Source organism: Neomonachus schauinslandi, chromosome 13 (genome assembly GCF_002201575.2).
Source record: "Neomonachus schauinslandi chromosome 13, ASM220157v2, whole genome shotgun sequence".
Taxonomy (NCBI): Eukaryota; Metazoa; Chordata; class Mammalia; order Carnivora; family Phocidae; genus Neomonachus; species Neomonachus schauinslandi.
The window spans coordinates 84,746,864-84,763,420 of NC_058415.1; the positions used below are offsets into that span (position 1 = coordinate 84,746,864).

Below are 16,557 nucleotides of genomic sequence, written 5' to 3' on the forward strand. Positions count from 1 at the left end.
TTTAGAGCTTTTTACTTTATGATCTAGGCGATTTATGTGTTTTAATTTACTTATAGATAAATTCCTAAAGAGGAAAGATAGAAGTCTCATTTGGCTCTTTGTTTTTTCGTTTTTAAAGAAACTTTATTGTCTTAGAGCAGTTTTAAGTTCACTGTAAAATTGAGAGGAAAGTATAGAGATTTTCCATATATCCCCTGTCCTCACATATGCGTAGCCTCCCTGTTATCAATGTGACTCACTAGAGTGGTACTTTTTTTTCTTTTTTTTTGTAACCAGAGATGAAACAACATTGACACATCGTAATCACCCCAAGTCCATAGTTTACCTCAGGGTTCACTCTTGGTGTTGTACATTCTGTGGGTTTGGACAAATGTATGATGACATATGTCCATCATTATAAAATCATACAGAATATTTTCACCGCCCTAAAAATCCTCTGTGTCCTGCTCATTCACCTCTCCCCCCAGCCCCTGGCAACCACTGGTCTTTTTACTGTCTCCATAGTTTGCCTTTTCCAGAATGTCCTAGAATTGGAATCCTACAGTATAGAGCCTTTTTAGATTGGCGTCTTTCACTTAGTAATATGCATTTATCATTTGGGTTTTTAAAGATCTCTGTGCCAAATCCTGTACTTGACCTATAGTAGGAGCTCAGTTAAAAACTGGTGGACCGAATCAGTCACAAGACAAGATTATAGCAGCCTTGTGTGCCTGCTGATAACACAGTCCGTCTGCCCTTGGATAGCGTCAATTCACTGGGTATATTTGGAATTAAGTTTCAAGTCTGGGCATAGAAAGTTTATGAGATAGCGGATATCACTGTAAAGGAAGTGGGTCTGTTTTAGATTTTACAAAACCTTACTTGACTTCGCTGATGTCAATCACATAACAAAACAAAGATGTCTCATCGGACCTTGAAAAATGGTAGTAAAGTTTGCACATGGTGATTTCTTTCTGAGGTCAGCTCCAAAATCAATGAGAAAAGAAAAATTCCCATACCGAAAATTATTTGAGGGCCTAGAGCCATTAAAATAACTGACTCTCGGTTTTAGTAGTATGAAGTGACAAGAAAAATGTCCAGCATTATCTCACATTATCTCTGGGTCTTCACAGATCTGAATCCTAACTCAGAACTCAGTTTGGAAGCACAGGGGACCTGGAGCTGGAATCATTTCTGTGAAGTCTTTGAAGGACGATGCTGGTGCTGGTCAGGCCTTCCAGCTGAAAATGATTCGTTTTAATTACTGTCCAGGGCAATCTGATACCTGAGCATATGGTCCTTAAGAAATAAGCTTGCCCAAACTGTCAGCGAGTGTGGGCAATGGTCAGGGACCTCATTCTGACATCGTTGACCAGCCTTGGAGAGTGGACGCTCTAGAAGGTGCTTATTAAAATGCCAGCAGGTGCAGCGAGGGTCCCCTTCCCTGTGACTCCCTCACCCTGCTTGTGCCAGGTGTTTTATAAGAGCCTTTTTCTTCATTAAATGGCATTCATTAAGCACGTCCTTACACCTGGCACAGAAGCTGCATGTCACAGATGACTTCTTCCCAATGGTGTTTTGCAGGAATAAAGTGGAATTCACATAGCCGTTTGCTGTGTTCTTTCCCCCACCTGACCACCTTCACTCAATTATCGTGGCTTTTGCATATTATATTCCTCTGCCGCCACCACTCCCCCCCCCCCATTTCTGTTACTTTCTTTTGCACGTTACCTCTGGTCCTTGTCCCCCAGTAGACAGGTTCTCTAGAAAACAAGATGTTCCTTTAGCACCAAGTGCTGTGCTGTTTGCTTTCATACACGTTTGAAAGCGAGGCTAACACTCCCAGCAACTTCTCCTGTTTTCTGCCATCATCTTCTTACTGATAAAAAGAAAACTTCTCATTGGAAAAAATTAACACACAAAATATATGAAAGGAGAGGGGGAGGGGAAAACTGCACTCTCCGTGGCCTCAGACTTCCGTGGTCCACAGTGTGACCCCCAGTCCTGCCACCAGCCTCAGGCCATCTGCTGGGAGCTGGCGTAGCCCCACCCTCCTCCCGGGGCCCCTTTGATTCTTCCGTGTGTCCCCGTATCCATAACAGTGTTTGTAGGGTTTGTTTCTGTACTCAGGTTTTATTTCGTTTTGTTTTGTTTTGATCAAACAAATTTGATCTTGGAGATTTGGCTGTGGTGATATAAAAAAATGTCTGGCTCATTCCTTCTTGTTCTGTCCTAGTTTAGTATCACATGAACATTTTCCCAGTTCACTGCTCTTACCAACGCTGCCTGAAAGGACCCGGCTCCCCGCTCTCCTGCAGCTGAGTTCTCTCTCCCAGCGCCACATGGTCCACACCCTCCTCCGTCCCACCTAGAAAACCTGTAAACATTATTTTATGTCCATACGGTATTCTGAATCCGACACTTTATAATGTCCTATAAATTATATCACATTTATAACATTTTATAGTGTTCCGGTTTTTGAGTTGAGCATCGTCATTCCAAGCTGCATTTGGTGATTTTTTTTTCCCCCCATCAGGGTTCAAACCCAAGCTGTATCCCTTCAGGCAAGCTGCGGAGCCTTTCTGAGGCCATCTGTCAAATAGAGATGATCTCAGTGCCTAGTCGTAGGATCCGGGTGGGGGTTACGTGATAAGTGTGAAGGGGAAGCCCTGTGAAAATGGCAGCTGATGTTGTTTGCCAGTTTTTATCTTAAATAAGTCCTTTCCCACATTTCCGGTTATTTCCTCATTTCTAGAGGGAAGGCAAAAATGCCGGTCCTTCTGTCTGCTTCCTTCGCAGTTCTTAAGTCTTAATTTCAAATCCTCTGGAGCATGTTTGAATGTATCTCTTTCAGAGAAAGGGATGTGAATGATCTTTCTTTGTCAGTGTCTTCACATATAAAAGACAACTTGAAGGAATAAGAAGTTTCTGAAAAGCCGCTGTCTCTCCCTTAAACTTTTGTGGCTCCATTGTCTTCAGGCACATAGTATGATAGAGTTGAAAAGTCTGAAATCACCATCAGGCTCTGCCAGGATTCATCTAGTGGTGGTTCTCTCTTCATTGCCATTCTCGAGTCCTGTCAGCCCGATTGGCTTCCTTCTTTAGGCCTTTTTTTGTTTTTAATGTTTTTTAGATCAGGAAGTATTTTCAGCTTTACTACAGTATACTCAGTATACGATAAACTGCACATGTTGAAATAGAATTTGATGAGCTTTGATGTATATGCACACTTACAATACCATCACCAAAATCAAGGTCGTGCATGTATCTACCACCCCCAAAACTTCCTTGTGTTCCTTCGTAGTCCACCCTCCCTCCTCAGGCCAACCACTGATCTGCTTTCTTTCCCTATGGGTTAGTTCGTATTTCCTAGAATGTTCCATAATATAATGGAATAATACCACATGTACTTTTTACCTAGTGTATTTTACTTGGCATTAGTATCTTGAGATTTATCTACCTCGGGTGCATCAATAGTTTGTTTCCATTTTATTGTTGAGTAGTATCCATCGTGTGGATGTTCTTCAGTATATTAAATCACCTATTGCTGGACGTCTGGGTTGTTTTTTTATTACAAACAAAGCTGCTTAGTGCATTTGTGTCCAGATCTTCCTACAGACCTATGCTTTCATTCCTCTTGGGTAAAAACCAAGTGGTATAATGGCTGGCTCAAATGATAGGATGTGTTGAACTTTCGAAGAAACTGCTAATTGTTTCCTGCAGTGGTTGTACCATTTTACATTCCCACCAACAATGCATAAGAGTTCCAGCTTCTCCCTACCTGATTTTTGCCATTCTAGAAGATACGTGTTAGCATTGTACTGTGGCTTCAATGAGCACCTCCCTAATGACCGGGGATGTTGGATGTCTTTTCGTGTGCTGATTTACCATTCATACATTTTCTTTAGTGAAGTGTCTGTTCTGATCTTTTGGCCATTTTTTTTTTAATTGGACTGTTTGTCTTCTCTTAAGTTCTAAGAGTTCTGTAGAAATGCTGGCTATAAATTGGGTATGTGTTTACAGATAGCTTCTTCAGGTCTGTGGGTTATCTTTTCAATTATGTAACAAATCTTTTAAAGAACAAGAGTTTTAAGTGGTGGTGGAGTCCAGTTGATTAATTTTTTTTCTCGTATAGTTTGTGCTTTTTTGTGTGTCTTATTTAAGAAACTTTTGCCAAGCCTAAGGTCACAAAGATTTTCCTCTTTGTTTTCTTCTAGAAGAGGCCATGCTATGCCTGTGAAGTCAAGATGTGTTGAAATAAAAAGTATGAAATCCTAGGACTTCCAGACTTAATAATTTACCCTTTCTCTTTCCTCTTTTCTAAAAATAGTTCTGTGAACCTCTTGGGTCATTTTATATGTGCTGTGAGGTAAGCATCAAAGTTCATTTATTTGCATGTGGCTATCCAGTTGTTCCAACACCATTTGTTGAAAAGATACCCTTTCTCCCTTGAATTGTCTTGGCACCTTTTGTTGAAAACTGATTGATCATATATGTGTGGATCTATTTCTGGACTCTCCATTCTGTTGCATTGATCTATATGGTCTGTCTTTATGCCCTGATACCACACCGTATTGATTATTGTAGCCTTACACTAAGTCTTGAAATTGGAGTCTGGAAATCAGGATTTATTTAGCCATGAGTCTCTTTGTTGATTTTGCTTGGAATGTTGGAAGCCCTATTGACTTCTATATTTAGTTGTTGTTATTGTTTTTTAATTAGACAAGCTTTAAACTTTTTTTTTTTTTGGTTGTTACTTTTAATTGTTGTGATTTCTTTCCAACACCTAGAATATTCAGGTTGGTTCTCTGTCTTTATCATAATTTTCCTCCTCATCTCTGTGTTCGTTCTTTACATTCTGAAATCTTGGGGGGCTTTTCCACAATATTACTGATTTAGGGTTTTTTTGGAATTTTATTTCTGTATTATTTCTAATGCAGATAACTTTATAACCTACAGTAAATTCTTTTTTAAAGCTAATGTTCTTATCTTGTTGTTTGACATTATTTTATAGACGTGCATGAGGATATATCTAGCCTGGGTGTTGGCCAAAAGGCATCAGGGTGTGTGAATTATCCCCTCGTCTCATTTAGGTGCTCATTATTTGGTACATAATCTTCTGATTCTTCATTACCTTTCTCTGTTCTCATTAGTTTTTGTAGAGCCTCAGTGATGGGAGGCTGGTTTCACCGGCCCAACAAATCATCCAGTCTTGGTTTTTCTAGGGCATGTATCACTTCATCCTCCTGATTTGATTTTTTTTTTTAACTACTGATTTTTTGTACCAGTGAGAGTGAATAAACAAGTGTCATTCCTCATTATTTTGGGGATATACTGTTTCTGTCTAGAGGGCCTGCCACGTGTGCCTGCTCTATCCCCCAAACCCAAGTTTATGTTCTCTAAGGGTTCGGTCACTGCCAATTCAGAAAAGGGACTCACAGGCTTGTCGGGGAACTGTGAGGTGGCTTTCGTGTGAGGAGCATCACAATCCAGTTCGGATAGCCAGACGCCTGGCTCCTCCTTCCTGCCTGGCTGCCCAGGCACTGTCACCTTCCCGCCATGCTGTGCCTGTTAAATCAACATGCAACCCGAGGCCTTCTGGACTTAATAATTTTGTCTCTTCCTTTCATCTTGTCTGGGATAGTTCTGTGACTCTTTTGGGTCATTTCCTATTTTTATTCCTGCTCTGCTCCTTTTTTCCTTTATATGTATTGACAAACATTTGATAGCTCTGCCATTCGCCCTCACAGGGTTCCAGCAAATGGATAATAGGGGAAAGCAAAATCTTCAATTATCTTAGACTACTTTATCCTCAAACTAAATTCTCTTCCTTTAAAGATTTTATTTGAGAGAAGGAGAGAGAGAACGAGTGGGGGGAGGGGCAGAGTCAGAGAAGTAGGCTCCCCACTGAGCAGGGAGCCCGATGCGGGGCTCGATGCCAGGACCCCAGGATCATGACCTGAGCCAAAGGCAGATGCATAACCGACTGAGCCACCCAGGCGCACTTGAACTAAATTCTTGAAAATAGTTACTTGCCTGGCCGTAGCAAGTAAGTCTTGTCATTCTGCCTTTTTGAAAGTTGATTACCTTTTTTCCATGAGCACCTTTTTCTTTAATGAAGCATACCATCAAAACCAAGCCTTCGTTCTTGTTCTTACTACTCTTCTTAGCCCAACCCCACCAACTTCAGACCTCAGACTTTTGTAGAGTTAGGTTCAACACATTGCCCTACAGTAGTGGTTTGCAAACTTTTTGGTCTAGGACTTCTATATCTTTAAAAATTGAGGATTCCAAAGAGCTTTTGTTTACATGGCTTGTGTTTACCTATAATTACCTTATTAGAAGTTAAAATTGAGAAGAATGAACATACAAGTATGCAAGGAGACCTCAGAGCGATGACCCCGTAAGTCACACAGCTTCTAAAAAATTCTTTCTGGGGCGCCTGGGTGGCTCAGTCAGTTAAGGGTCTGACTCTTGGTTTCGACTCAGGTCATGGTCTCAGGGTTGTGGGATCAAGCCTGGCATCAGGCTCCCCGTTCAGCAGGGAGTCTGCTTGAGATTCTCTCCCTCTACCCCTCCCCCTGCTCATGCTCTCTCTCTCTCTCTAAAATAAATAAATCTTTAAAAAAAAATTCTGCTTGTGAGAGGAGAGTGAAAAACACGAGTGTTGTCTTAGGTTTTATTATGAAAACAGTTATGACCTAATGGACTCCCTGAAAGTGTCTTGGGAACCCACCCCTGAGGTCCCTGGAGGACACACTGAAAACTGCTGCCCCTAAAGGTGGTTTTAATACAACTGTCAGCTCCTGAAAAACAGAATGGGAGTTGTAGTTTCACACTACAAAGCTTCCTTTGCAAACGTGCATGCATGTGTTTTCACACGTGTGTGTGTAAGAGGTGAGAGATAGGGGCGCCTGGGTGGCTCAGGTAGTTAAGCGTCTGCCTTCGGCTCAGGTCATGATCCCAGGGTCCTGGGATCAAGCCCCACATCGGGCTCCCTGCTCCACGGGAAGCCTGCTTCTCCTTCTCCCACTCCCCCTGCTTGTGTTCCCTCTCTGGCTGTCTCTCTCTCTGTCAAATAAATAAAATCTTCAAAAAAAAGAGGTGAGAGATGAAAGCGACGTCCATCTCTAACCATGAGTCTGCCTCTACCTTACCAGCCCCCATTCCCTCCATGCTGCCCTGTGACAGTTGGAGGGGACATCAGGCATCACCACTGCCTGGGCAGAGCCATCTTCATTATATGTGGCCACTGGGTCCAGAAGATTAATGGTAACATTTTAAAAATTCACACAGACCTGGAATCAGCACTAGAAAATACAGATTTAAATTAACAAGGAAAAAGCAGAACCCCATCAAAGGAAATAAATCGTGCTGGCAACTATTGTCACCTAATAAAATGTCTTCTATAACTGAAGGGCTTTTATATGGAGCTGTCTGCAGCTTAGTGGCCATGTTAATTGAATGAGGTGCCTAAAACTGACTTGGGGGGGAAGAAATGAAATTTCCCTCAGCATCTATTTAGCCAGAGCCGTTGTCAGCAGCCTGTGTGATGCTGACCTATTTGTTACACAATGGCCAGTCCCTCCTGTGGAGAGCAGTGATCGCTCAGCAGGGCATGTCCGTGTCCTCTGGGCTGTCCCCTGCATAGGGAATGGGGAGGAGAGCTTGGTACAGCCCCCCCTAAGATTTAGGGGCTCTTCTCGCTGGAATTCTCCAGTGACCAGACAGATTTGGGAATAATAAGCCATCATTTGAGTCAAGTGGCAGAAATTGTTGGCCTCTGATGGTCAGTTTGTTCCAATGGTCCGAGGCCTGCTGGGGATGGTACTGGAAAGTCTTCATCTCTAGGTGCCTCCCTAGGTCGAGATGGTTTCCTGAGTCCTTAGGTCTATCTCTTGGCCTGCTAGTGATCTTTATGAACTTTCTTAAAATCTAAAACACAGGGCTCTGCTTAAAGAGTAATCAACAACTTTGGGGCCCATTGAAATGACCTCGCCAAACTTGCTGTCCACGGGGCCCCAGCAGCCGTCACACTCTTAGACTGCTCAGTGTGGCTGGAAGCCATAGAGTACCTGCTCGTTCTTAGAAACCTCTGGACTGGGTGCTTCAGAAGGGCTGAGCATCTAGGGTCCACGGTATGCCCAAGTGCCTGGCTTCTTTCTTCTTTCCTCTGCCGGCAACACCCAGCATTATGAATGGCGTGTTCCTTTAATCCCTTTAGACGATTAGGCTGTGGGAAAGGAGCCAAGGTGTTGGGTTAACCCATCACAACTCCCAAGTGTGAAAATGAGGATCTTGTATCTCTTCTCGCTAGATGCTACAGTAACAGGCGTGGGCTCTGGCTGTTAGTCTTCTAAAGTATTTCAAATGACTGTAAAATATTTCGTCAGACAGTTGTTCCATAATTTTTTAACCAGTCCCCTATTGTTTGAGATCTGATTCCAGTTTTTGGCATATAAGCAATGCCATGATGAATGTATTTACTGTTTATGTAAAAATATTCATGAGTCAGAAATAGCTGCATTTTCCAGTTAAGCAGCCCTGTCCTGGGGATGAGAAAGAGACAAGTGGGAAGTTTTCATGTAAGTTTCCCCAAATTATCTCAAAGTACAAGTCAGAATCGGATTCACTCATTCATTCAGGTATTAGGTGATCTTCCAGGCCTCTCCTATTTTAAGTGCCCACCGTGTGCAGGGCGCTGTTCTAGGCTCTGGGGATATGGTGGAAAGTGTATGGAGATCATGCGCTGGTGATTGTGAACCAATCAGTAGAGGGGGCAGGGTCTGCAGAGAGGAAAGTGGGGTGTCGTAAGAGTGACTGGAGGCAGGGTGCCCCAGCAGGCATCTGGGGGGTGGCCTGCCTGTGGGAGGAGCCAGCTTCTGGATAGCTGGAGGAAGAGTGTTTAAGGCAGAGGGAACAATAAGTACAGAGGCCCTGAGGCAGGAATGAGAGTGCGGGGAGCTGGCAAGGTTGGAGGATGTGAGTGCAGGGACCATGAACAAGACAAGCTCAGAGAGAAGGGACGGGCTGGAGCTCGCAGGACCTCCCAACCACAGGGCAGTTGGATTTCATTCTAATGCAGAGGGAGGGCACCAGCAGGTTCTGTCATGGCCCTGGACTGAGGCCCTCACAAGTGGGACGCTAAAATAATGGCAGGAGTGGGAAGAATCAGAATAGGAGCTGTATGTGAAATTATAACAGACATTCTACTTGTGCATGCCCACCACGTGCCGGGTTCTGTGCTGTCTGCTCGGCCTGGTAGCGAGGTGTGCGTGAGGAGGCAACACGCTGTCCCTGAAGGGCACCCAGCTCCCGGGGGGTGGTGCTGGGACTTGAACCTATGTCAGGCTGACTCTAGGGTCGGTGCTGTTAACTGCCACCACTGCTCTGCCTTCCTGGGCATGTGGTTAGGCCGTGGGTTGTCCCATTCTGTTGCTTTTCCCTTCGTGACATGATACCAGAGGGACTGTGGCCTCCCTGCCGGGGTCATCAAGCTAGTAAGTGACCGAGATGCTGAGTCCTTGGTATCATCACTTTCAAAAGGGTCTCGGGATGGACCATGCAGTCCTCACTCTGTATACCTGAGAGTCCAGATGATACAACAGGGTAACTTCTGGATAATAGTAATAACCCCCGGAGGACACGTGGACACAGCTTTCTGTTTGTCAGCTTTACTTCTGAAGGCCCCTGTTCCCTGTTCTATCAAATGGAGTTAACTCTTCCTACCGGAAAAGGTTGCCGAGAGGATGAGGTGAGGGTGTACATGAAGGAACCCAGACCAGTGCCTGGCACGGCGTCCACCCCTCCCCCCGCCCGGGGAACTAGAATCGCCTTTACTCGGAGGCTCTGCCGGTTGCAGAGCCTCCCTGGCTCCTGTCGTCTGTCATTTTCAGGCTAATCTGACGCTGCAGGGCCCCTGGGCCGCTTCTCCTTCACCAGGTGACTTGCTCTTCCTCTTCAACCACAGGTTGTCTGTCCCCTCGGCCCCAACTGTCCATTCTCATTATGGGAGGCTTTGCTGTGCCTTTTCGTGCTCCCATCCCCACATCCCCTCCTTCCTGTGTCCGAACAATGAAGTGAAAAGCAGCGCTTTGCAGCATAGCGACGTTTTCTCCCTACAGCTGTCCCTGGTCGGGGGCTTCTCTTCTCTGGATGCTGCCTCATACCCTCCTACAGCAGCAGCTAGAGCTGGAGTTCAGGGTGACTTCATTTCAGCTCACCCCATTCCTGTTGAGCAGTGACTCTGTCTAAGATACAGTCGGGTGTGCGACTCGAATGCTGTTAATTTCACATGTGCTCTTATCAACCACACGTTGTCTGTAGGAGGAGATGAGAAACTTTCTTATTCTCTCTCCCACCCACCCCCACCACCTCCCATAAATTCCCAGCCACCACCACTGGTTCCTTCTTACATCATACCCGTTTTCTTCCAGAGCAGAGAGGAGTGGGACGCCTGGTATAATACAGAGACCACTTGAGTCTGATTGGCAAAAACACACATGGGCAGAAATGGAGTCATAGACACTCTGGCAGTTTATATCAAAAAGATCCAGGGCGCCTGGGTGGCTCAGTTGGTTAAGCAACTGCCTTCGGCTCAGGTCATGATCCTGGAGTCCCGGGATCGAGTCCCGCATCGGGCTCCCTGCTCGGCGGGGAGCCTGCTTCTCCCTCTGACCCTCCCCCCTCTCATGTACTCTCTCTCATTCTCACTCTCTCAAATAAATAAATAAATCTTTAAAAAAAAAAAAAAAAAAGATCCAGAGGTCTCGATGGAGTAGGTACAACACCTGATTTGGTCAACACGTGTCCAGTTATTGTCTACTCCAGGTCAAAAATTGTCCTAGAAAATGGGGTCCAAAATTGATGAGCTTTGGCCCTGTTCTTGAGGAGGTCACAGTCATGTTAGGAAGACAGGCTTGTATCAGATGCTTCAAGTATTTTGTGCAAACCGGAGAGAGGGGACATGCAGGCATGCAGTGAGCCTGGAACAAGCCCAGGGAAGGTTCCACCAAAGAAGGTATGCTTAGGTGGGGTCTTGAGGGATGAATAGGAGTTTGGAGTGTAGGTAAGGAAGAAATGGAGATTCTAGGAAGGGGAGCAGCCTGGATAAAGAGTCAGGCTAAGGCATGAACAATACACGGCATATTCAGAGATTTACAGGACTTTCCCTCTTCCGGGTAGAGAAGTAAGCAGTGCAAGAGACAGAGTCAGGAAAGGTGGGCTGGTGTGTGAGGACAGCTAACGTCAGGGAATGGCTGGGGATGAGGTTGCCTCGGGAAGGCATGTGGAATGAGGAGAGAGCTCAAGCAGAACCCGTACAAACAGCAACTTTTAAAAAGTTGGAGGAGTTGCCAGAAAGGACCATCTGCAAAGAAGAGAGGCTGGCCAAGGGAGGGAGGGTTTCGGATCGTGTTTGCCAGGCACAATCGGATGTCCCAGAGAAGCAGGAAAAGTTGAGACCAGGGAGTCCACGTTGGGCAGGCAGCTAAGGAGCCAGGCACCTTGGTTTCTCTGGTATATCCTTCGTTTTTAAGTCCTGTGTACCATAGAATTTCCCCCAAACTGTTCAGAAGCTTGCAGCAGGACACTCTGGCAGGAACTGTGAAGGGTCTACACACAGTAAGTGCTCAATAATTGCAGTTTCACGAGAATCCCCACTGTAATTTGCTGCTCCATTCCGGTCTACCATGGCATCGCTGTTTTATTTCCTCACTTTCCCACACGCAGGCAATCTTTTAAAATTGCAAATTGGATCTTTTCACATCTCTGCTTAATCCTTCTAGATCAAGTCTGAGCTCATGCAGGGCCCCGCTGTGGTGTGGCCTTGCATCCCTCTTCTGCCTGGTCCCACACCCTCTCCTGGCCTTCAGGCTCCGGCCACTCCACCTTCCTTCCACCACACTTCCTGCCATGTAGGAGGCTCGCTACAGAGTCTGGAGCCCTGCTCCCCGTCCTCCCTGCCCAGCGGTCCTCACTTCCCCCACACACAGCACTTCTGCTTTCCCATTTGTAAGCAGGTGTTCCTGTAACTTTGTGGGTATTTTCATGCCCCCCCGCAGCCCCGCCGCCCGGCTGCAGGGCGAGCTCGGTGCACATAGGGGCCCTGCTGTCCTGCCACCCTGAGGCCCCATCTGCATTTTCTCCTGCCAGACTCTCAGCCCCTCTTTAACCACTGCACGGCTGGGCCGACCCTGTTTTCTCTTCTGGCTTCTGCTTGGCATCTTTGCTGCCACCCAGGTCTGCCTGTCTTCCAAAGTTCCTCTAACACCCACCTCGTCCATGAGCCTTCCTGAATGCCTCCAGCCCCTGGAGGGACCACCACACTGCACAGATGTGTGATGCCCTTAGTTTGGTTGGATGCACCTTTTGAAAGTGCTTTCAAGACTTAGAAATCTCAAGGTATGGCAGCCCTGCAGCGGAGTTCTTCCCTGGCTTCTGGAAATTCCCTCACTGTGGAATGGTGGGTGCAATAACAGCGCCCCCCTCAGCCAGCTTCATGGATGTGCAGCCAGCGCCGGCCCTCTAGGCCCCAGGCTCCGAAGGCCCCACGTTTGGCATACTGCTCTGTGTCAGCATCTTGAAATTCTGACTGAATTCAGAATCCGCGTTCTCAGTTTGCCCTGGGCCCTGCACTTGTCTTATAGGGGCAGCGCGAGGAGCCAGAAGAGACTGTGTGAGCTCTGCCTCCCCCGAGGCCTGGCACACGGCGGGCACCCTCTGCGGGGTTACCTGTCATCATTTTAGCTCTGCTCAACCACAACCACAGTCAATAATTTATTCTTCTGTTTGCTCAGCTTCATTGACTAAGTGCCGTGGTCAGAGGCGTTGATCAACTGTGTAAAACCCTTCTGCAGCTGCTCCTTATCCTCTCAGGGTCCCAAACCTGGCCAGCCTTCAGAGTCACCGCTGGAGCTTGTTAAAGACAGATTTCTGGCCGCACCCCAGGCCCACTGACCTGGACTCCCCAGGGTCGTGGCTCTGACTCCGTATTGCGCTGTGCCCTCGTTTGCGCTGCGATGTGGGCGGGACAGAGTTAGGAACCCTCGTCCTAGGGGATCAAGTCTTGCAGCTTGGCAGTGGTGGTTGTCCATTCCAACCTGGCCTCAGCCTGCCTTTCCAGCCTCGCTGCCACTCGTACCCTGACCCTACGCCAGACTGTTGGCTTTCCCTGACCACCCAGTGAGTCCCTTTTACTCCGTCAGTACCTGTGTCCTCCTCTGAGAAGGTGTCCCTAGAACCCTGGCCCCCTTATCGGAACTCTTGTGCTCACTCAGCACCCAGGCGCATGTCCTGTTGCATCTGGTGGTTTATTTCTACACCTCGATCCCCTGTAGCCTGGGAGCTCCTTCAGGGAGCTCATCTCTGCATCCTTCGTTAGCATCAGTAATGAGCAGACACTCAGATTCACTCCACACATGTCAGAGTCTCCCTGTGCTTGGGTCTGCTGGTGCCCCCTCCCCCCAGCCCTGAGTCCAGCCAGTGCTTGGCAAGCCGCCCCCCACTGGCCACCCGGTTGAGCCAGGCTGTTCGTCGCACAGGTGTTTGCCTCAGTGCTCACGCTGCAGCCCAGCAAACCAAATGCCTTTACAGCCTTTGGTGCTCATCTTGTCGCCGAGAGACTCTGTGGGAACAGGTCTTGCCTAGAGAACCTTCCCTCCTGGGAGCCTTGTATGTACAAGAGTCATTCCTAGAGGTCATGCACTTGTGTAAAAAAGGCAGCGTGTACAACATAAAACTTGTAACAAGTGCTCCCTTCCTCGGTCTTTTCCCTTTTGGAAATGACTGAGTGCGGCCAAAACTCAGGCTACCGAGCTAGTTCAAGCCAATCCCCAGTCCTACCAGTAAGAGGCTTTATTGTTGTTTTATCCCCCAGACCTGTTGGGTTTGAAATATATTTCCTATCATTTTAATCTTTTTTGCATTTGCTAAAGGCAGCTGATGACCACACCAAATGGATTTTTTACTTTGATTGAATACTCAGGCTCTGTGGGCACTGTGAGCTTTAATGACCAGCACCTGTGCCATAAAAAGACCGTGCTGGATCGATCAAAGGTGATTTCCTGAGCACCTACTGTGTGCTCTTGCCAGAGGGCGAACATGCAGACTAGCAATTCAGAAGAGCATGCCATTCTGATTCTCAGTGGTTGTTCGTTTTCCTGGACTCACGTGGGAGTAATGATACTCAACACCTTCATTCACAAAGTGCTGCTTGCGCTGTTTTCAGCGGCCCTGCAAGACAGGAATGAAAGCCATCGGATGGAAAATGGAAGCAAGACGGCGAAACACACCAGGGCTCCTGTTCAGGGCCCACATGTTCTGCTCCTGTTGGTGTATTTTGCCCAGTGGGCAGAGATCTAGACTAAGTTGCCGACCTCCTTGAAGCACGTCGCACATGCCATAAGGCTTGGGGAACCCCTTTCCTCCACTTGAATGTTCCTCTTGGAAATGAAAAAGGTGGTTGCTTATGTCTGGAAACTTCTGAATTCCTTGGGGGGATTCCAGCTGTTGGGGGCCCCCCCGCTCACCAGGGCGCCCCTGCTCTGTGCTGCAGTGTCTGTTGGTGGTGCGGGTGCGTTCGGAGCCTTGGGGAGTGCTCTGTGTGCCCTGTAACCTCCTTTCTCCTCTGTCTCTCTCTTAGGCACATCTCACTAACGCTCCCTGCTACCTTCCGAGGCAGGAACAGCACTCGGGCTGACTATGAGTACCAGCACTCCAATCTGTATGCCATATCAGGTATGTGGGGCCTCTGCTCATGGCCAGCTACCGCGTCTGTGTCCCGGGCACCACCTCCCTCGGCGTGTCTCCTGGCTTCGAATGGCATCTGTCTTATGTCTCTTTTTCACCCTGCGAGGGGCCTGTCCCCTGCAGAGATCAGCCCTTTCCTTCCTTTGTGTCACCTCAGCACTTAAAGAAGGGCTAGATACTCAGCGCATTTTGAAACTAATGATGAAAAACAATGTGTGGATTTCACGAGCTTGAAGGGAGGTTTCCAGAGAATAGTCACTGCATTGTTCACCTGCCAGAGCCAGGGCGGGTTTCCCTTGGGGTCTCGGGAGCAGCACAGAGCTGAGGCCCAGCCCGCTCACCAGCCTGTGTCCAGGTCTGTCCTCACCTCTCATTTCCCAAAGCCAGGTTTGTGGCCAGAAGGGACGCGGGCGGTCTCCCCTCCTGCCCCCATCGTAAGGGTCTGTGATTTCTGAACTCGGCCTTGAAATGGATGGTGGTACCTTGGCAGGGATCTCAGCAGTGCGAGTTTGCCTTTCCACCTTCACCCAGGGAAGGGAGCGCTTATAGGCCTGATTGCAGAGTGGAGATTCATTAGGTGCCTGGCAGCACAGGTGACCCGCTAAGAGCCGGGGAAACCCACAAGCTCACCTCCGATTATCCTCAGCCTCCGGTCGGGGGTGTTTGTAGCTAAGGGGGAAGTGGCAAATCGGTGCCCTTACCAGCGCACACCCTTAATGGTGAGTGACGTTTTGAACACGGGAACATGGCACTCATTCATGTACCATAATGAATCCGTTATTTAAAAGGTAATCTTTTTTCTAAAAATTGCAACTTGGGGTTACTAAATAGATGAAATAGAACAACGGTATAATTCATGTCAGTATCAGTTTCTCTTGTTATGATCACTCCCTAATAGGTTTGGAAGTGTAAGCAAAAGCCAGTTTTTCCATTTCTGGGTGGGGGAAAGGGAAGACCCAGGACGTCTTAAAGCCCTGGCCCCCAGCCCCCCCTCCAGGAACCTGGCTCCCGAAGGGGCAGAGGGAGCGCATTGTCTCAGAAAAGCACCTCCAGGGAGAATTTCTTTTGTGCTGTGGCTATTTCAGCAAAGTAGACAAGGAGCATAACAAGTGTGGAAAGATGACCTATTTTGTACAAAAGCTGACTATTTCCCCAGATGCCGCGTGGCATAGTGGCGCAAAACAGGTCTGCGAAACCCAGCAGGGTGGCCCCGTTCCGAATGCGCAGTCGGAAAGCTCAGTCAAAGCAGATGCCTTTATCCCTCCAGCTTGCAAACCTTTTTCCGGCCATGGTGTTCAGCTCCCCCCGCCTTACCTGGATTTTCTGATGCCTTTCCCAGCTGTTGACATTTCTGCAGAAAAGGGCCCACAGAGCGAAATCTCCTCTGGTTTGGCAGGAATGTTCCTGTCTGCCTGTGGACCACTGCTTCCTCGCCCAGCAGCTTTGATGAGGTGTTGTCTGGGTTCATTTCAGCTGTGAGTTTAGCAACACCAAGGTAACAGCCTCAAGACACAGGGGAAGCCATTCAGAAACTTCCTGTTACATTTATGTAAGTGGCAGTTGGTCGGATTTTATCTCCCAAACAGAGGTAGTGGAGGCTGCCCTCCCCCCCCCCCCCCCCCCCCGCCCCGCCCCGGCAGCAGGCAGCCTCCAGCTCCTCAGCGGCTGCAGGCACCAAATTGCTCCACCAGGGTCCAAGACTGCTTTGTGGGAAGGCTGCCAGAAAGAGCCCGCAGGGCCCGCTGGCTCCATAAGGCCTGCAAGCTCAGCACTGGGCAACCATGGTGTAGCTGGGAAGCCTCCCCGCCCCCACCCCCACCCCCACCGGCT

The 16,557-nt window shown here is 47.8% G+C and overlaps 1 protein-coding gene across 1 annotated transcript in view; it reads left to right on the forward strand.

Moving 5' to 3' along the window:
• MVB12B (multivesicular body subunit 12B) overlaps window positions 1–16,557 on the forward strand; it is a 186,514-nt gene that overhangs the window by 90,275 nt on the left and 79,682 nt on the right. The window contains exon 7 of the mRNA XM_021691486.1: window positions 14,621–14,715. Coding sequence (XP_021547161.1) covers window positions 14,621–14,715 — 95 coding nt within the window. The remainder of the gene's footprint in view (window positions 1–14,620; window positions 14,716–16,557) is intronic.